The sequence below is a fragment of the Mesoplodon densirostris genome, chromosome 11 (genome assembly GCF_025265405.1).
Source record: "Mesoplodon densirostris isolate mMesDen1 chromosome 11, mMesDen1 primary haplotype, whole genome shotgun sequence".
Taxonomy (NCBI): Eukaryota; Metazoa; Chordata; class Mammalia; order Artiodactyla; family Ziphiidae; genus Mesoplodon; species Mesoplodon densirostris.
The window spans coordinates 82,993,159-83,014,261 of record NC_082671.1 but is presented as its reverse complement, the minus strand read 5'-3'; the positions used below and the strand labels follow the sequence as shown (position 1 = coordinate 83,014,261).

Here is a 21,103-nt window from a genome sequence, read left to right as displayed (position 1 = left end):
AGGAGAGCACGGACAGGATTTTACTGCAAACTTTCATTATGTCCCTGATTCTCCCTCTGAACTCGGACATCCTGGAGAGCAGTGTGGTGTGCCTGACTCACGGCAGGCACTCAATAAATGTAGAAATGTATTTTATACAGACTTGGACTTTTCTTCTCAGGTGTGGGATACCGCCGCAGCAAATGTATGTTGTAAACTGAAAACTGGGACATAAATCCTCACACAGGTCTGATGAGAAAGAACATAACCAGCCCTGTAACTGCTGTTGCTGCTCTCCCGCCCTTAGAAGCTGAGACTGACTGAACACCATGTGCTGGACATGGACGTGTGTCATCTCACTTAATCCTTACAGTAACCCTAGGCAGCGGGTACTGCTGTTATCTCTATTTTACAGATGAGGAAACTGAGGATTACAGGCATTCTTGCCCAAACTATGAAACTAAGAAGTACTGACCTGGGATTCAAAACCAGGCTGATTCTAAAGGCGTCACCCCTAGACATGACATTTGATTTTCAGTTCTTTGGGAGGGGGCTATAACGAATACATGTACGAATGCTGCAAAACAACCTGTGAAAAAAAATCAGAATGACTACTTTCTTTCTAACTTCATAGAAAATGGGATTGATTTAAAGCTCTGATAACATCCATCCCCCTCACCCCTTAAAAAAATAGGGATGAGAGGAAAAAAGAGTGACTATTATTCTCTTAATATTCACCCGCCTTTGGCTTTATGGCCTAGTTAATTCTCAACGATTTATGCCAACGGAGAGGAGGTATGGATAAATGTAACCCAGCAGTGTTAATCTATTTTTTGGGGGGGGGGCGGGGGAGGAGGTGGTATATAATGGCCATAGGACTGGGAGTGCTGCCGTGTTTTGTTTTTGTTTTGTTTTTTATTTTTATTTATTTGGCTGCACTGGGTCTTAGTTGCAGCATGAGGGATCTAGTTCCCAGACCAGGGATCGAACCCAGGTTCCCTGAATTGGGAGCTCAGAGTCTTAACCACTGGACCACCAGCAAAGTGCCATTTTTATTCAATCACTCCTGCCACTGATTTGATGAGTTTCAGGTGCTGCAAGGGGCCAGGGAAAGGCCTCTACGTAAGTGTAGGTTGCTACTTTGTAAGTGGGAGACTAGCCAGGGAAAGTGTTACAGTCTCATCTTAAGGGCTCTATGCACTTTAGCATTTTCTTACATTGCTATTTATTTTCATAGTATCATAGTCCAACAGGTTGAGGGTCATTTTCAGGTGGAGGAAATGAGAAACAGAATGAAAGAGACCACCTAGCTCCACATACACTACTAATTTCATTGTCAGAGGTCAACTAACATCAACGATAACGGAAGTTCTTTTGCACTTGTAAATTCCCACTCTGTGGGACAATCTCTGCAACATAAGCCATAAGTACTTTCCGTTCGGAACCCCACGCTACTCCACGAAAAGAATCTCCGAGTTTAAGAAAGGGAGAAATGGGTGAAAGTGGTCAAAAGGCACAAACTTCCAGTTATACGATAAATAAGTCCCAGGGATACAATGTACAGCATGGTGACTATAGTTAACAGTACCGTACAGGCATACCTCGTTTTATTGCACTTTGAAGATATTGCTATTTTAAAAAATTGAAGGCTTGTGGCACCCTGCATTGAGCAAGTCTACTGGCTCCATTTTTATGACAGCATTTACTCATTTTGTGTTTCTGTGTCCCATTTTGGTAATTCTGGCAAGATTTCAAACTTCTTCATTATGATTATATTTCTTATGGTGAACTGTGATCAGGTCTTTGATGCCTACCATTACAAAAAGATTACGACTCGCTGAAGGCTCAGATGATGGTGAGCATTGTTTAGCAATAAAGCATTTTAAAATTAAGGCATGTACATTGTTTTTTTAGACATGATGGTATTGCACACATAACAGGCTACAGTACAGTGTACACATAATGTTTATATGCACTGGGAAACCAAAAAATTCATGTGACTTGCTTTATTGTGATGTTCGATTCACTGCAGTAGTCTGGAACAGAACCTGCAGTATCTTTCAGGTATGCCTGTAGTGTACATTTGAAAGTTGCTGACAGAGCAGATCTTATCTCTCTCTCTCTCTCTCACACATACACACACACACACAATGTGTAACTATGTGAGGTGATGGATGTTAACTTACTGTGCTGATCATTTTGCAGCACATACATATATCAAATCCGTGTGCTCTACATCTAAAATGAATGCAGTGTTATGTCAATTTTATCTCAATAAAACTGGAGAAAATTAAAGGGCTCAGGAATCTCACTTTGATTAAACTGATTATGACAGAGTGGTCGACTCTGGTGTTTTCTTCCCTTGCGCTTAGGTTTGCTGGTACCTAGTGATGGAAAAGGACTATGAAATGCTGTCCCCCTGCTGACCATGGTTTCCTGCATTTTGTCATCTCTGTTTCTCCAGTTTAGATCCTTTCACGGCCCACATTCAGCCAAGAAAGCACAGGAAAGAGGGAGCCTCGTCTCCCCCACGCACCGCCCACCGGCATCAAGACTTTGACATTCTCTACACATTCCACAACCAGTCTAAGCCGTACACACTGAAGATGACAGGATTTGGGAGGTGCCAGTAAGAGAAAACTGAGCTTGTGCGGTTAAAAATACCAAAGACTGCAAACATGGTCTTTACAGAAAAGTGAGAATTAGCCAGGGTTTAGCGGCAGTCATGGCTTTTAATGCTATTCAAACAAAATAAACCTTTCATATTTTAGAACTAGTGAATGAGGTCCCTCCCAGATTTTTAAAATAAATCTGACAGTCCCACAGAGAATGCATCAAAATCTTTCTAATCTACCTATCTCCATTCTATGTCCTAGAAATCTAGACTGAGTGAATAATACATAGAAGATGATAGTTGCCAAATGATCTTGGTTATACCTATCTCTTTCCTATGGTGGCCTTTTAAGGATGATCACTGCAGCCTTGGGATCTGGTGGCCACTGAAATACCCATTCTCCCTCTTGTCACCTCAGCAGCACGGATTTCCCCTTCATTCATTTGAGATAAGAGTGGAGAAGAGAAAAGCTGAATCCGTTGTTTTAAGCCTTACAACTCCTGGTCTTGTAACACATTCTTTTTCCCTACACAGTCCTACTCTCTTCCCCCAAGTTTTCACGGCCCGGAAGGTGGAGGTTGGGCAGCCTCTTGTTCTGTAGTGGATGAGATGTGTCCCCCCCACTGGGGAGGTGACTAGAAATCAGCTGTCACCATAGTGAGTCTAGAATGCAGAGTAGGTCTGGAGCGCGCCAGTAGGTACATACCGGATTTTCTTGGGAACCCTAATTCCCTTTCTGCTCTAGTCTTTTAAAATTTTCATCTACTTGTCATTAAAAACTGAAAATATCACAAGCTGAATTTAGCATAGATTCTAAGTCATGGAAACAAGCTTAGAGAAGATAAAGCGTAACATTTCCTGAAGTGTGTTCTGCAGAACACCACCTCCGTGAGAAGCTCTCCCCAAAAGAGGCTACCACGGCCAAATGAACTTGGGAAACCAGGTTCACTCCACCCCCTCCCGGTGTCTGAGCCTATTAAGGGCTCTGCAAGGTCCCAGAGTAAAGGAACTACGTTAAATTCACATGCTCATATTTGTAGCGGGGCTGGAGCCTCCCTTCCAAGACCACAGGATTTCTATGGGAAAAATGCTCTGAATTTCAAATCCAACTCTCCATAAACTGGAAGCCTCCTAGACATCACTGGGTTTTCTTCGTGATAAGAAATATTCATAAAAACTTCTTGTGACCAGCACTGAAATTGAAACTGTGATTAAAAATCTTCCAACAAACAAAAGCCCAGGACCAGATGGCTTCACAGGCGAATTCTATCAAACATTTAGAGAAGAGCTAACACCCATCCTTCTCAAACTCTTCCAAAATATAGCAGAGTGGGGAACGCTCCCAAACTCATTCTACGAGGCCACCATCACCCTGATACCAAAATCAGACAAGGATGTCACAAAGAAAACTACAGGCCAATATCACTGATGAACATAGACGCAAAAATCCTCAACAAAATACTAGCAAACAGAATCCAACAGCACGTTAAAAGGATCATACACCACGATCAAGTGGGGTTTATTCCAGGAATGCAAGGATTCTTCAATATATGCAAATCAGTCAATGTGATACACCATATTAACAAATTGAAGGAGAAAAACCATACGATCATCTAAATAGATGCAGAGAAAGCTTTCAACAAAATTCAACACCCATTTATGATAAAAACCCTGCAGAAAGTAGGCATAGAGGGAACTTTCCTCAACATGATAAAGGCCATATATGACAAACCCACAGCCAACATCGTCCTCAATGGTGAAAAACTGAAACCATTTCCACTAAGATCAGGAACAAGACAAGGTTGCCCACTCTCACCACTCTTATTCCACCTAGTTTTGGAAGTTTTAGCCACAGCAATCAGAAGAAAAGGAAATAAAAGGAATCCAAATCGGAAAAGAAGAAAAGCTGTCACTGTTTGTAGATGACATGATACTATACATAGAGAATCCTAAAGATGCTACCAGAAAACTACTAGACCTGATCAATGAATTTGGTAAAGTAGCAGGATACAAAATCAATGCACAGAAATCTCTGGTATTCCTATACACTAAGGATGAAAAATCTGAAAGTGAAATCAAGAAAACACTCCCATTGTTTGCAACAAAAAGAATAAAATGTCTAGGAATAAACCTACCTAAGGAGACAAAAGACCTGTGTGCAGAAAATTATAAGACACTGATGAAAGAAATTAAGGATGATACAAATACATGGAGAGATATACCATGTTCTTGGATTGGAAGAATCAACATTGTGAAAATGACTCTACTACCCAAAGCAATCTACAGATTCAATGCAATCCCTATCAAACTACCACTGGCATTTTTCACAGAACTAGAACAAAAAATGTCACAATTTGTATGGAAACACAAAAGACCCCGAATAGCCAAAGCAATCTTGAGAACGAAAAATGGAGCTGGAGGAATCAGGCTCCCTGACTTCAGACTATACTACAAAGCTACAGTAATCAAGACAGTATGGTACTCGCACAAAAACAGAAAGATAGATCAATGGAACAGGATAGAAAGCCCAGAGATAAACCCACGCACATATGGTCACCTTATCTTTGATAAAGGAGGCAGGAATGTACAGTGGAGAAAGGACAGCCTCTTCAATAAGTGGTGCTGGGAAAACTGGACAGGGACATGTAAAAGTATGAGATTAGATCACTCCCTAACACCATACACAAAAATAAGCTCAAAATGGATTAAAGACCTAAATGTAAGGCCAGAAACTATCAAACTCTTAGAGGAAAACATAGGCTGAACACTCTATGACATAAATCACAGCAAGATCCTTTTTTACCCACCTCTTAGAGAAATGGAAATAAAAACAAAAATAAATGGGACCTAATGAAACTTCAAAGCTTTGGACAGCAAAGGAAACCATAAACAAGACCAAAAGACAACCCTCAGAATGGGAGAAAATATTTGCAAATGAAGCAACTGGCAAAGGATTAATCTCCAAAATTTACAACCAGCTCATGCAGCTCAATAACAGAAAAACAAACAACCCAATCCAAAAATGGGCAGAAGACCTAAATAGACATTTCTCCAAAGAAGATATACAGATTGCCAACAAACACATGAAAGAATGCTCAAAATCATTAATCACTAGAGAAATGCAAATCAAAACTACAATGAGATATCATCTCACACCAGTCAGAATGGCCATCATCAAAAAATCTAGAAACAATAAATGCTGGAGAGAGTGTGGAGAAAAGGGAACATTCTTGCACTGCTGGTGGGAATGTGAATTGGTACAGCCACTATGGAGAACAGTATGGAGGTTCCTTAAAAATAGAACTACCGGGCTTCCCTGGTGGCGCAGTGGTTGAGAGTCCGCCTGCCGATGCAGGGGACACGGGTTCGTGCCCCGGTTTGGGAAGATCCCACATGCCGCGGAGCGGCTGGGTCCGTGCGCCATGGCCGCTGAGCCTGCGCATCCGGAGCCTGTGCTCCGCAACGGGAGAGGCCACAGCAGTGAGAAGCCCTCGTACCACAAAAAAAAAAAAAAAAAAAGAACTACCATATGACCCAGCAATCCCACTACTGGGCACACACCTTGAGTAAACCATAATTCAAAAAGAGTCATGTACCAAAATGTTCATTGCAGCTCTATTTACAATAGCCAGGAGATGGAAACAACCTAAGTGTCCATCATCAGATGAATGGATAAAGAAGATGTGGCATATATATATATACAATGGAATATCACTCAGCCATAAAAAGAAATGAAATTGAGCTATTTGTAATGAGGTGGATCGACCTAGAGTCTGTCATACAGAGTGAAGTAAGTCAGAAAGAGAAAGACAAATACTGTATGCTAACACATATATATGGAATTGAAGAAAAGAAAATGTCCTGAAGAACCTAGGGATAAGACAGGAATAAAGACACAGACCTACTAGAGAATGGACTTGAGGATATGGGGAGGGGGAAGCTGCGACAAAGTGAGAGAGTGGCATGGACATATATACACTACCAAACGTAAAATAGATAGCTAGTGGGAAGCAGTTGCATAGCACAGGGAGATCAGCTCTGTGCTTTTTGACCACCTAGAGGGGTGGGATAGGGAGGGTGCGAGGAAGGGAGACGCAAGAGGGAAGAGATATGGGAACATATGTATAACTGATTCACTTTGTTATAAAGAAGAAACTAACACACCATTGTAAAGCAATTATACTCCAATAAAGATGTAAACAAACAAACAAAAAAAACTTCTTGTGACCCATAAAAGATCTACAAGGTCAAAGTAGCAATAACTGCAATTAAAAATGTACATGTACTCATACACATCAGCTGAAAGACTAAATGTATACTTAAGGTATTCTTTTCTTTTCTTTTTCCATTTGGGCAGCCTGGGGGACTGGTTCATACCAAAAGAATTTTAAGGCTTGAAGACTGGACTGAATATTGAACTGCCCTACATAAAGATACAAAATCCATGCTCAAAGAGGTTTTTTTTTTTAGGGCAAGCAAAGCTTGGTGCATCTCAAAATTGCTCGAAGGCCCACGTCAAGGCTGGTGGCCTTTGTTACTATTTTTGAAGTTAGACAAACTGTTCACCTAGAAAGGATTAAAATGGTGGATTTGTGGTGTAAGATGAAAATCCTCTGGAGCTGAAACCAGACTCCTAACCTAGTGAATGTCTACATTAAATCAAACATCTGGATGAAAAGACAAAAGGTGAAGCAATTCTCCACTCATTTTCCAAATGTATCAGGAACATCATGTTGATCTTAAAACTAAACAGTTGACTGTTTTTTCCCCACATTTCACTTCTGTATTCTGGCGTCACATATACACACGCTTAAAAGACTCAAGAGGCCAGATGGCCCATGGGCATCATTTTTAGCTTCAATAGAGAACAATGTTTTGGATACTCTTATGAAGGCAAATTATATATTACTCTAAAACCAATTTAGAAAGAAATGCTGCAATACCCAAGGGAAGGGTGGAATTCATCCTGACAATACTGGAATACTAATGTTGACATTCAATGAAAACACTATATAGATGCAATATATCAATAGAAGGCCTACAGGGTCTATGCTTTCTTTCTATTGTTTGTATTTTATTTATTTTTTTCTTCCATTTTTTTCAATTCTTTCACAAGGGCAGTGGGAAAACTTCGGACCATAAGTACACTTCTAGAAAATCTATCTTATGTCTTTTAGCAGAAAAAGTCCAGGCTTGAACTGTGAGGTCAGCAGGCAAGGAGAGAGAAGAGGTGGTGTGGGGGAAGCAAACACTGAACACGCATTATTTATGAACGCTCTACATACGTTCCGTCATTTTAATCCCAAAGAAAACCTGTAAGGTACAATCCCTGTGCCTGTTTTATAAACAAAGGAAATCAGGACTCAGAGAAGTCCTGCAACTCATCTAAGACCAGGGAGCAGGCAGCGAGTTGGGATGTGAACTCTGAGCAGCCTGTTCTTTCTATGACACCAAGGCAAATCCCAGAGAAAGGTGTATCATGCAAATCAAAATGTATGTGGATAGAATGGAATTTCGCTGGTTTTAAGAAAAAATTGCGGGACTTCCCTGGTGGTGCAGTGGTTGGGACTCCGAGCTCCCAATGCAGGGGGACAGAGTTTGATCCCTGGTCAGGGAACTAGATCCCACATGCATGCTGCAACTAAGAAGCCTGCATGCCACAACTAAGGAGCCCACCTGCCACAACTAAGACCTGGTGCAACCAAATAAATAAATATTTTTTAAAAATGCTAAAAAAAGAAACAATTGCATTTCACAAGAATGGCAAGTTATGTCTAAGGCACCAGAAACCTAATGCTGACATGGTTTTAATCAACACTGTTGATCCCATGCAAACAAACGCATCCAGAGGTATCTAGAGCAGCCTTTGAGGGCTTGGCTTTGCAGTCCTTACTGTTAACACAGACCACCTGTATACTATTCTCCTCATGCCTCTCAAAATAGAAAAAAAAATTACAGGCACATAGCATTCTTTCCTGTTTTCAATCTTCCAAACTTGAAAGGGATGGGCCACATGCAGCCCGATACAACGTTCTGGGCATGAGTCTAACATCCCTTAGGATGGGGTAAATTCTGGGTTAATGTGGTCCTTGGTCCATGGGAGTTTGTCAGAACTAAAAATGATTGCTTCAAGCAGTCTTACCCATGACACTGAACTGTGGGCTGGCCTCTCAAGCATATATTATACTGCAATTTCTGTGTAATGCTTTAAACATGTGTATTTCAAAACTTGAGCAGAGCAGAATTGTCAAATTAAAGTGACATTTTAGAATTCTGATTACAAATTATTTCATGGTTGTAGCTGTCTCTGTTCTGTCTGCTTCAAATTTAGAATGCCCAATGTACTACAATAGAGTTATCCTCGAGCACTTTGTACCATCTTGAAGGTAGAAGAAGGAATACTTGTTATTTTCTAGAATTGCTTCCATTTTCCAAGTTTGTAATATATGGGCTAGTTTTTAGACTTAATGACAAATAGGACTATAGGTAGTGTAACACCATAAGGACGTCATTACAAGACTAACTTCTGAATACGGGCCATATTCAAATGAACCAAACCTTGCTGTTCCCAATTATTATTTACAAATGTCTAATTTAACTACTATTCAATATAGAAAACCACAAATATTGTATGAGGCACTGAATTTATTTTTCCTCTAAACAAACCTAGATTATCACGCCCTACTAGTTAGAAATGGCTACCAAAGAAACCAACAGACATAGCAAAGGAACAGAAAGGCTGGAAGACATTTACTATATTTTGGTACCAGAGAAAGAAAGGAACTCGTCTGATATGAAAAGTGAGGTTAGTAACTGAGCAATGACGGTTCAGATACTGGATAGAAGTGGAGTTCTAAATTTAATGAATGAATGAAAATATAGAAAAAACTCAGAAAAGCTGAGTCTGCAAAATGCCTTACACCAGGTATACCTTAAAACTTGGTAAATAAGCCAAGCATCTAAATCGCAAGCTGGGCTTTCAATAAAGTCCAGGTGTATTCAGGGAAATGTTGAGTTTGTCCAAAGAGGGTAGTTACTCACCACATCGAAGGCAGTAAACACGTGACAGTAGTGGTGATTGGACTTCAGATCTTTTGTGATATAAGCGAATGTTGAGAGGTCTTCTGGGTCCTGGGCAGCACAGGAGATATTACGAATTTCATGTTCGGCAATTATGTTCTGGAAGAAATGACACAAATGACCATTGTTTTCCTCTGCAAACCAGCATATTTTAGAACCAAGGCAAACGATCTGGGAAGCAGTTGCTTTCCCTCGTCCTAGAATGTTCTAGAGCAGCAACATTCAAAGTGATTCAACACACTATCCGTGGGCAAAGGTACACCAGGTCTGGAAGGAATGCTTTCGTTTAATTAAAAACAAACTAAAATAGTCCTGTCCCGGAGCAGCAGTTCTCACATGGCGCTGTGTGCAGAAGCCGCCTGGGTGGCAGACACTTTTTAAAAAAAAAATAGTAACTACTAAGCAGTTTACTGTTTCCATTTTCCACGTAGACTCAGCGCTGCCTCCTGCTAACTCTGTCTGGAAAGGATCACCTGCCATGTTGTTCTGCCTGCCGGGAGGCTGACCCCTCACCATCTTTTACCTGTTGTCTTGTGCCTGGCCCCTAGCTCCCCAGAGCCAAGGCAGGTAGGCGAAGGCACATCAAGGCGCTCTCTCATGAAGACTCCGTGAAGACTAAGGTGTAAGGGTGGGATGAGGGAAACACCACGCTGCATGCTAGATGCAGCGTCCCGTGGATGACAACGCTTTGCTCACTATACCTGCTGTGTACAATTAGGAGTGGTGCTGTGGTTATCCTCGTCATCAGCTCACGGGTGGTGAAACCAGTACTCAGAGAGTGTAAGTTATGCAGGGCAGGTAGTGGAACTGCGCCTGAAATTATGTTGCAATACCTCTCAGCCCCACCTCTCTCTCACTGTTTTAACATAATTTCATCTTTTCTCTCGGCTAGCACTTTTTCATGCCATCTCCCTGCCAGCCCCCTCATCCCAACCTACCTCTAAGAATAATCGGTGGGAGGTAACTGAGGAAAGGTTTAAGTACCATTATCCCGAAGCACAAAATAACCAAGGAGCATCATCTGGGTTGCAAACCCAGCCAGAAACTTCTTCTGATACACTGATGTATTTCAGAAGCAAAAGATTTCACATAATCATGCAAACATTTCTTAACCTCACAATATCCCATTTATGTTTTTGCAGTTGTCATAGATCTAAAACCCTCAATGCTTTAGTTACCCTAATTACTTTGTAACTGCACAGTCTTAAATAACCTGAGCAAATATAATGCTCCGTGTATACCCATCAATGTCTAAAAATGCTTACAAAATGCCCTTTCCTGCCAGCGCCCCCAGCAAGTACTTCACGCCCCTCACTCTACTGAGCTACGTGGTTGGTAAGCAATTACAGAATTAACACACAAAAGAAAATTAAATTAAGACGTTCTTCACAGTGACCCTGTATGTTGACGCTACATGCAGCGCTGTCAAAAATAACTCAAATTGAAATCAGAATCCCATAAACAAGTAACATCCTATCGCAAGATAGAGTTTCAAAATAGAAGGTGCTGATCCTCTTCTGGCATCTTCAAGGAGAAGACTAAATTAGGAACTCGGTGAGTCTTAAATTTAAAATTAATGAGATCTGCATGGTCTTTATAGGCACGATGTTAGCAGGTGCTGAGAGCCTCCACCATCATTTTAATTGGGGGCTGCGATTACTTCGGGAAGCCTATGGATTTGGTCTCACCTGTCCAGGATCCACTATTACTGAAAATAGAGCATTGGCTCCAACTTTTAACTAAGTTGGCATTTTGTGTTCTTGAGACATTTTTTTTTTTTTTTTACTAGCATAAGGTTGATCAACTTCTCGGGAAAGTGTTAACCGTGAAGAGTGCCCTGTGATTTTTATTGCACTGAATTCCCTGAATCTTGCCAATTCACAAGATGTCACTCCTGACAATTTTCAATAGTGTGTGACAGCACTGTGGCCCAGGGAAAACTTGTCAAGTAGGTAAAGTGTATCTCTGGAGATCGCTCTTCATTATGAACTGCATGTTTGCATCCTCCCCAAGTTTGTATCTTGAAATTCTAGCCCCCTAGTGTGATGGTGCTTGGAGGTGGGCCTTTAGGATGTGATTAGGTCACGAGGGTGGAGCTCTCGTGAATGCTATTAGTGCCTTTACAAGACAAGGCAAGAGAGCTAGCTGGCTCTCTCTGCCGTGTGAGAACACAGCAGAAAGACGGCCATTTATGAAGCAGGGAATGGGGGCTCTCATCAGACACTGAATCTGCTGGTGACTTCATCTTGGACTTTCCAGACTCCAAAACTGTGAGAAATAAATATTCATGGTTTAAGCAACCCAGTCTATGGTAATTTACTATAGCACTAAGACATTTCTCCTCTTTCTGGATCCTCCCTCCCAATTTTCTGGAAACCGGCCCCCTCTTCTCTAATCTCCAGGAGCCCAGGGCTGTCTTTTAAACTCTGAGGCCTGCCCTCCTCTGTGTTGCTCCATGTCCCCAAATCAGCCTCCTCTCCCACTGTTGAAACTTTTATTCTTCTGTTCCCATAATCTAAACTAGAGGAAAGGCAAGCTAATACAGACGTTCTACAATCAGTTAAGAATAACTCATGTTATTGGCACTCAGTCATCCTAATTGGCACTTAAAAATTTTGCTTTTAAATGAATTCATAGCAATGGACTGTGTAGGGAGGTATTTTGAACAGAACTTCCTAATATATCCATGGTGCTAGAATGTGGTGAGGACCTGGATCTCACTACTGATGTAACTGAGCAGGGGCCTTCTCAGGACATACCCCTCCCTCATGTCCTCTGTTGTACCTCCTCTCAGAAGTACCCAGATAATAGTATCTCATGCATATTCCCTGAGTCTTTCAGAGGCTCAAAACCACCACCAAAAGGAAAAAATTAACTACCGATGATCATGAGCATGTAGCCCCCAGACCTTCCAGAGCCTAAGGACTGATCATCATCAACCAATCAGAAAACTGTGCACGAGCTGATCACATACCCTGGGACGCCCCTCCCTCACCTGGCCTTTAAAAATGTTTTGCTGGGGCCTCCCTGGTGGCGCAGTGGTTAAGAGTCCGCCTGCCGATGCAGGGGATACGGGTTCGTGCCCCGGTCTGGGAGGATCCCATATGCCGCGGAGCGGCTGGGCCCGTGAGCCATGGCCGCTGAGCCTGCGCGTCCGGAGCCTGTGCTCCGCAACGGGAGAGGCCGCAACAGTGAGAGGCCCGCATACCGCGAAAAAAAAAAAAAAAAAAAAAAAAAAAAAAAAAGTTTTGCTGAAACCCTTTGAGGAGTTTGGGGATTTGGGGGGCATGAGCCACCCGTTCTCCTTCCTTGGCCCTGCAATAAACTTTTCTCTGCTCCGAACTCTGACGTTCGGTTTGCTTAGCCTCACTGTGTGTCGGGCACACAAATGTGCATTAGGTGACACGGAGACACTGCCATCAGTCTGCACTGCCCACCTCTGCAGAACAGCGAGGCTAGTTCTCTATGTGTACGATGACTCCAAGACTAAGGATACTGCAGCTGGAGATGAAATGGAGACTGCACAGTTGTTTCCTCCTTGGAGAAGTCAAGGAAGGATACATTCTTTCCACCCTGTCATTAGTGGCTCCTCCATAAATTAAAAGCTGACATCATCATGAGGTACAGGTGATGTTCCTCAGTTTACAGTGGACGCCTTTATGCAGCTGAGCCTCCATATCTAAGCATGTTCTAAGGAGACTGGGGCTTTTAAAAGGCTCAAGCCAGGACTGGGGTCACCCTGCCGCTTCTTTGGCTAGAAAAATTGGCAGCTCAGTACCCTTCAACAGGGAGTGATTCTTTTTCTTGTCTGTTGCCTTTCATCATGTAGAGAAATAGCTGAAGAGGTATCTGGCTGGTGGGTGTAGAAGAGACTTGTTTGGTTCAGCCAATTAACAGAGACGGTCTCAGAAGGGGGTGTGATAACGAAGTGATGGGCCTAGAAACTGGCCTCTCCCTGCTTCCCTCACTCCTGACTATGACAGGTAGGGCCCTTCTCTGAGTCTCCTCCGCAGGCCAGGCCTTTTCTGAGGGAGACAATGTGGCACCCCTCCAGAGAGCGCCCCCCACATAGAGGCAGCCCCCCTGGTCAAGGGCTACCTGAAGGAGACCTGCAGAGAGGGTGGTGCAGATGAGGACAGCACACACTCTTAATCTGACTCTGAGCTTTTTAGAAACATGTGCTATAAAAAACAACTGGCACTTGTTTAGGCAAAAGTTCCAAGTTAATCTGTGCCTAAAACAATAGCATAAGCCCTGTTTGAAGCTGACATTCAAAACAAACAAACTGGGCTTCCCTGGTGGCACAGTGGTTAAGAATCCACCTGCCAATGCAGGGGACATGGGTTCAAGCCCTGGTCTGGGAAGATTCCACACGCTGTGGAGCAACTGAGCCCGTGCGCCACAACTACTGAGCCGGCGCTCTAGAGCCCACGAGCCACAACTGCTGAAGCCCGAGTGCCTAGAGCCCATGCTCCACAACAAGAGGAGCCACCGCAATGAGAAGCCTGAGCACCGTAACAAAGAGTAGCCCCTGCTTGCCCCAACTAGAGAAAGCCCACACACAACAAAGACCCAACGCAGCCAAAAATAAATAAAATAAATAAATTAAAAACAAACTAACAAACCAACCCAGGCACTACATTGTTCCTAATTTAGCCGGATGAGAAGACTGAGGAGGGGGTCACAGCAGGAAGGCAAAATGCAACCCACCCTCAGCCAAGCACTGGACATGGGGACGGTGTCACCTCTTGGAAGACCCTGCTGATCTGAAGATGGGTCTGGAACTAAGCAGTTGTAGCCCTCGTGGCAAAATGCCATGCTAGAGTACCTCTGGGCTATGGATCTACAGAAAGCTGGTGTGATTTACCTATAACATTTTAGTATAAATCTAATCCAAGTTCCATTTTTAATTCAAGATCATTTTCCACTTCTTCCTTCTTATCAGGTTTACTGACTCAATTCATTTCCCAAGTTGCTAGGTAACAGGTTTACAAGTTTACAACTAGGCACCTAACCCTTCCCCATGAACTCAGCCAAAGCTGGTACTTTATATTAGAGTAAAAGGAAAGAAGTGCTTTGCTGGAGGGTTCATCTTTCACACAGTCTAATGGGGGCTAGAAGGAGTGGAAGAGTCATTAACACCTAATTAAGTATCCACTGCACATGAAACCAACTGGTGGAGGATAGCATGGAGTGAAAGTGAAAAAGCGTTAGGTGAGGGAGTGGGAAAGTTAAGTTTTAGTCCTTCTCCATGACCAGCTAGCTGTGTGACTGCAGGGCAGTCACTTAGTGAAGGTCTGAGGCCTTCGATTACTCTACGCGTCCAGTGCAGGCTGAACACACCCCCTCTATCTGACCAGGGTAGGGTTATAGAGATGTGGTGGTTAGGAGAGGACCGTTTAACAATAAAGTGCAGGGGACTTCCCTGGTGGTGCAGTGGTTAAGAATCCGCCTGCCAATGCAGGGGACATGGGTTCGAGCCCTGGTCCGGGAAGATCCCACATAATACGGAGCAACTAAGCCCATGTGCCACAACTACTGAGCTTGCGCTCTAGAGCTTGTGAGCCACAACTACTGAGCCCAAGTGCCACAACTACTGAAGCCTGTGTGCCTAGAGCCCGTGCTCTGCAACAAAAGAAGCCACTGCAATGAGAAGTCCATGCACCGCAAGAAAGAGTAGCCCCCGCTTGCCACAGCTAGAGAAAGCCCATGTGCAGCAACGAAGACCCAACGCAGCCAATAAATAAATAAATAAATATAGATTAATTTAAAAAAATGATGAGCATTTGGAAAAAAAACATCAAACATGAACAATAAGCTGTGACTTCTGGTTGTGTCTTACTACAGGCTTAGTGCTCACAAGCACCACAAATTGTGAGGTCTTCACAGATGTCTATGCGTCAAAAGTCCTTCACTTCAAATCAAAGTGGTTCCCCCCAGATGCTTCCCAGGGGAGGAATCTCTGGTACAAACCAAAAGCAGGACCTGGAGTTTATCAATCTGCTCCTTTCCTGCTGTGGGTATTAGTTAGAGGCTGGTCTTTGTACAGGACCAAGTGGCACGCATGATGCCACTGCAGACACTGCTGGATGCGCACAGTTCCTTTCATACCACAACCTGAGGACGACCCTTCAACACTGGCTCCCCTGCGCCCCCTGAAACCAGGCCTTCAGCCCTGGCTGGCGGTGTTTCTCAGCCTTCCCCAAACTCCACCAACACAGCTCTACACCGTTTCTTTCTTCCACCTTCTAATATAAGCTCTCTGCTTTGGCTTCTCACACACTAAGTCCTAGACCACGGCCCCGAGTCACCCACCCTCTCCCTATCCACCATTAGACTGGGGTAGGTCACTATGTCACAGGACACTGGGATGGGGACCCTGTTCAGCCCCAGTGTTGAAGTCGATGTCCCCAAATCCCTGAAAAAGCCAGGCACACGTTGTCATATAGTCATAGAGAGGTTGGCTCCACCTGCTACCAACATATGCACTTTGCCTTTGCTCTGGATTTTGAAAACAGGCTGAGGACCACACTGTAAGGACCTGAAAGAAATGTGGGCTTTCTTTATTTAGTGTCTTTATTCACACAATTATCTTTTGCATATCTTTCAGTGCTTAGATTTCCAGAGTAGTCATTAGTGAGCAGAGATCTATGAATAACTCATCTAAGTACTGGTGACCGAAGCAGAAGCATTTCCTCAAAGTCTGGGAGATCAAGATCTACAGCCCTTGATGTGTCTGTAAGCAAAATGCCACAGAGCCGATAGCACTCTCTCCTTCCTCTGATGGTGGAGAGTGGGTTAGAGAGGGTGCAATTAATACAGACGCACCCAGTCATACCACCAGCTTCATGGGATGACAGCCTTAAGACTCTGGAAACTTCTCAGGGCAAACACCATTTGTTCAGAAACTGTCAGAATCCAAGCCTGCTAAGGTTGTTAATCTAAGAGACTGTCAGACTCATAAGCTGATAACATATTGCCATTCATGTTTTTCAAGTGCAAATGGGGTAGAGACAGTTGCTCCAGGTTAGGTTAAAAAAAAATCCAAATGCCAAAGCCTTTCTTGAAATTTAGATAACAGTGATAGCAATGCTATCTTCAGTCAGAGTTCCATAAAGTTTTGAAACTTTTAAAGCCAACTGACTATAATCTAGGGCTAAAGGAAGTTTGTGCACCAGCAACTAAAGTTGCTTCCAAGAAATAAAAAAGCAAATCAACTGGGATTTTTCTGATCAGAGTTTCCATAACTGTAATCTGACAGCAGTAACTGTCAATGACATATTGCCGGGTTGAAGCATCATTCCACGTAAGGCATCTGACTCTGAGTGTGCTTTGGGTATCATCGACTAGCATGATCAGGCTGAGTTATCAGCTTTCGGCTTGAGTTTCAGAACTGCGTCTAAACCTGGGAGGTTGTTCTAAGTAGACTTGGGAGCTTGGGCTTATCTGACTGCTGACATAGCAATGTTCTTCATTACAGAAAACAAATTGGGAAGGCTTTGAATTGGTCGATTCAGATGCTCTGGTTTATTATAGATGGTCAAGAGTCACTGCCCACGGGACGTTTCCCTGGATCTAAATCCAGTTGCTGTAGTCCTAAATTTCCATTGTTTAAATTCACCTGTTTCGTGACTTTTGTTTCCTTTCTCCAGAGTGGAGTGGGTCCAGCTGGGAGGACTAGGCGGGCAGTCCAGAAAACAAATGGTGTTTACCAGTGGGCATCACCTCATTTCCCCTATTTCTACACTTTATTGGTTGGAAGGATGTAAAACTAAAATGCAGGACATCTGGGGGTTTTGGAGAAGGAGCAAGTCAGGTTTGAATTTATGGAGGGTGAGAGTGGTCATACCCAAGTTTTCTAGTCTAGCACCTGCACTCTGTCATCTTTGCCAAGAAAGGACACTTTTTAAGTAAAATGCAACCCGGATGTCTACACGCGACCTTAGGGCCCACAAGCTGTTCCCACTGTGAGCACAAAGTCACCGCAGAGTCACAGCACAGCCTGAGCTTCTTTTCTGATTGTGTCTCTTAAGAAAACAATACAGTTGGAACCCTCGCTTCCATCTCAATAGTTGAGAATGAAATGCAATTATATGATGTAAACGCCAGAGCACGGGTTCCCTGTGTCAGGTATTCATTACATACATCAAAAGAAAGGACAGGCCTATCGCTGGAGAAATGAAAAGACAAATGTTCTAGCCCTTCACCTGGTAACAGACACTTCCTCTGGTGGAGGAATGATGACACTGGTACATTTTCACACTAGACACGGTTTTTTTTCTGTTGTAATGTTCTCTGGATCCAAAGGGACATGCCAGATACTGAGTGGCCACAGTCTACTAAGGAAGGTACCACGGGAAAGTGAAAGCAAAATATGTGTAGGAATCCTAGATCATGCCCCCAAATGCAATGTGCCCTGTGTGTGTGTGTGTGTGTGTGTGTGTGTGTGTATACAGTTGTTTTAGGGATCATGAAAGTCAGGAGTGAGGAGTGATTAAAATGGGGGATGTTGGGTATGATGGGAAGCAAAGGATTTTAGATCATTTACTCAGGACTGTATCTGGTGTCTAAACCAAAAAGAGGTACGGTACCCACCTTATTTGTTGCATCGATAAATTTGACTCCTTTATAAGAGACTGAAAGAATAATAGTAGGGACCTTCTTCATTTGCTCTGTAGACTTCTGAAATTAAAATTAGAAAGCTATTAGAGCAGTCTGCGTTCCATGGCAACTGTAGCACATAATTTTTTCTCTTGAAAGATAAAAATGAGCTCAAGTTAAAAACAATACACACACACACACACACACACACCAAACACACTCTAATTTATATGTATGTCTCTCTTCTCCTGGGCTTAGCTATGATTTGGGTTTATAAAGTATCTGCTTTGCACTTGAGGATTTAAAAAGAGCTTGTTCCCCTGCTTCATGTGGGTGAAGGAATACGCCCTTTCCCTGACCCCAAGGGGAGAAATGAACAGCCCTGTCCCCTATGCAATTTCAAACGGCTATTCTTTTGACTAGAGTTAAGCCATGTCAGATTGAACTCTAAGGATGAGTTTGGCATTAACAAAATACGTGCCACCTCTCCCCATTTCTTCCTAGTTTCTCTCTTTCTTCAAGGCACAAGGCATGCCTGAATACATACTTAAAATAGGGATTTAAAATACATCATTGTGGGGACTACCCTGGTGGTCCAGGGGTTAAGACTTTGCCTTCCAATGCACGGGGTGTGGGTTTGATCCCTGGTCAGGGAGCTAAGATCCCACATGCCTCGCAGCCCAAAAACCAAAACATAAAAACAGAAGCAATATTGTAGCAAATTCAATAAAGACTTTAAAAATGGTCCACATCAAAAAGATCTTTAAAAAAAAAAAACATCATTGTGAATTTTTCTTGGACCTGGCCAAATCTATAAAAGCTGACAGTTTACAGCAGAATTGGTCATGGCCACATAGGATATCATACCACTCCATGACAACTGAGCCCTCTGGGGGCAGGCTGTACTTTCAGCCACAGCAAAACCGGACAGTGCAGGCAACGTACTTCATCATTCAGAGCTGCTGTAATCCCTTAGGCTAAGTTCTTACAATAGATGTTCACAATGGCTGAATGTGCTTACAGTTTGCAGCTTCTACAGTTTTATGCACCTGCAAAATTTAGCATCTGCCTTTTCTGGTTAGTTTCATCATTCATCACAGGTCACTCACAGTCTGTTTACTTCATTTCCTGCTGTGGATACTCCTAATAATCACATTAAACATCAAGAAGAACCTACCTGACAGTTAGCCTGATGGATTTTCCAGACAAGACAGGTGAGAACGTAATAGGAGAGAAAATACATAAAAAGGTGAGAGGAAACCATTTCAGTAATTCACAGACAGCACAGACTCATTAAACAGTAAAGAGAATAGGCTCTACAGATATATGTTGACGCAGTGAAACTGTTATTTTAGAGATTACTGCAGGCTTTCCCAGACCCCGTCTCTCCTCTGCTTTGACTGTTTTCTCATCGTTCTGTTTATTGCATTGCACAGTCTTATTATGACTGACATGCAAGAGCCTTCTGCTTTGAGTGTTCCACAACCAGCTGTCTTATGTATATTAAAGAAACCGAGAAAAATATGAACTTTCTTGATTTCTTCATTTATATTACCCATTTTCCATTTTTAAACTCTGACAATGTGACCAGAATGAAAGAAGGTTGGATAGTGTGAATGAACTCATTGAACTCAGTAATGATAATTATATTTCATCTTTCACTTGAGCCACGGAAAAGGTGCTTCACATCTTCCTGGTTGTTTTTGACACCTCTTTTATAGCTACTATATCCGCGTCAAAGATAAAGAAAATGGATTACTGAGAGTATTACTATTAAATATTAACTGCTTCATACAGTATAGAAAAAAGCAGCTCCCTCGAAGTGCTTTTTAACTAGTTTTAAAATTACCCAGACTCACCAGTTTTCTTTTGTGATTGCCAAAAAGAGATATTATGAAATTGGAATGTAAGGATAGATACTTTTATCTTTTTTAATGCTTTATCCAACCAGCTCTAAACAATGTGCAAGATAAAGCGAAGGCAAGGCTAGGGGAAATAACATGCAGTGTGCTGATTGTAAGGCAAAGCCGTGGGCTGAATCTGTAGAGAGGGGGCAGGAACAGGCAGTGGTTTGGTGGACTGTGTGTGTGTGTGTGTGTGTGTGTGTGTGTGTGTGAGTGAAGAATTCTTTGCAGAGAGTAACAATGGGTTTCAACAAATCACCTCGCTCATCTCTTGCTGTGAATATTCTCGTGGACAGATCTATCTGTAACATGAAATAATATACACCTAACCTAAGTTTAAAATACCAACATTTCATGTAGTATCAAGAAAAAACCCCTGAAGAAAAGAGAAAAACCCATTTCTCATTCATTGAGCAATTGAGTGGTTATACTAGGTAGGTGGCCCATGTGCTGGAAAAATGCAGAGTCTTCTTCGGGGGATGTCACACAGACCTCAGATTTTTGTGCAGACTCCGGTCTGCTGAAAGTGGTTGTCTAGTGCTGTGTTGAGAAGGATTCTGAGCCTGTGTCTGGGCTCCATCGTAAAGAGGGTTGGGAACGACGTCTGCCATGGGAAAAGGAGAGGACGGGGCACATGAAGCACACATCACCATTCCTGGCTTGGTCTGATACAGAGAGCAGCTACATTGCAAATGTTGACACATGGGACAGAGATGTGAACGGAATGCTTCCAGAGTGCTGAGCAGGGAGAGCCTCACTCTGCATGAGAGAGTGGGCAAGTCCTCATCCATTCATTCAACCAACACCGGTTGCCTGCTAGGGGTGACTGACCTGGCTCTTAAAGGTTGGATAGGAATTTTCTTTTTTTTTATTTTTTTTATTTTACAAATCTAATCAGTTATACATATACATATGTTCCCATATC

General features: G+C 42.8%; 1 protein-coding gene across 15 annotated transcripts in view; it reads right to left on the bottom strand.

The window, feature by feature from the left end:
- Positions 1–21,103, bottom strand: part of ANKS1B (ankyrin repeat and sterile alpha motif domain containing 1B) — a 1,156,804-nt gene that overhangs the window by 22,314 nt on the left and 1,113,387 nt on the right. For all 15 annotated transcript variants that reach the window (XM_060113525.1, XM_060113526.1, XM_060113527.1 and 12 more), the window contains 3 exons: positions 19,452–19,463; positions 18,269–18,355; positions 9,635–9,772 (listed from right to left, as the gene is read on the bottom strand). In XM_060113525.1, coding sequence (XP_059969508.1) covers positions 9,635–9,772; positions 18,269–18,355; positions 19,452–19,463 — 237 coding nt within the window. The remainder of the gene's footprint in view (positions 1–9,634; positions 9,773–18,268; positions 18,356–19,451; positions 19,464–21,103) is intronic.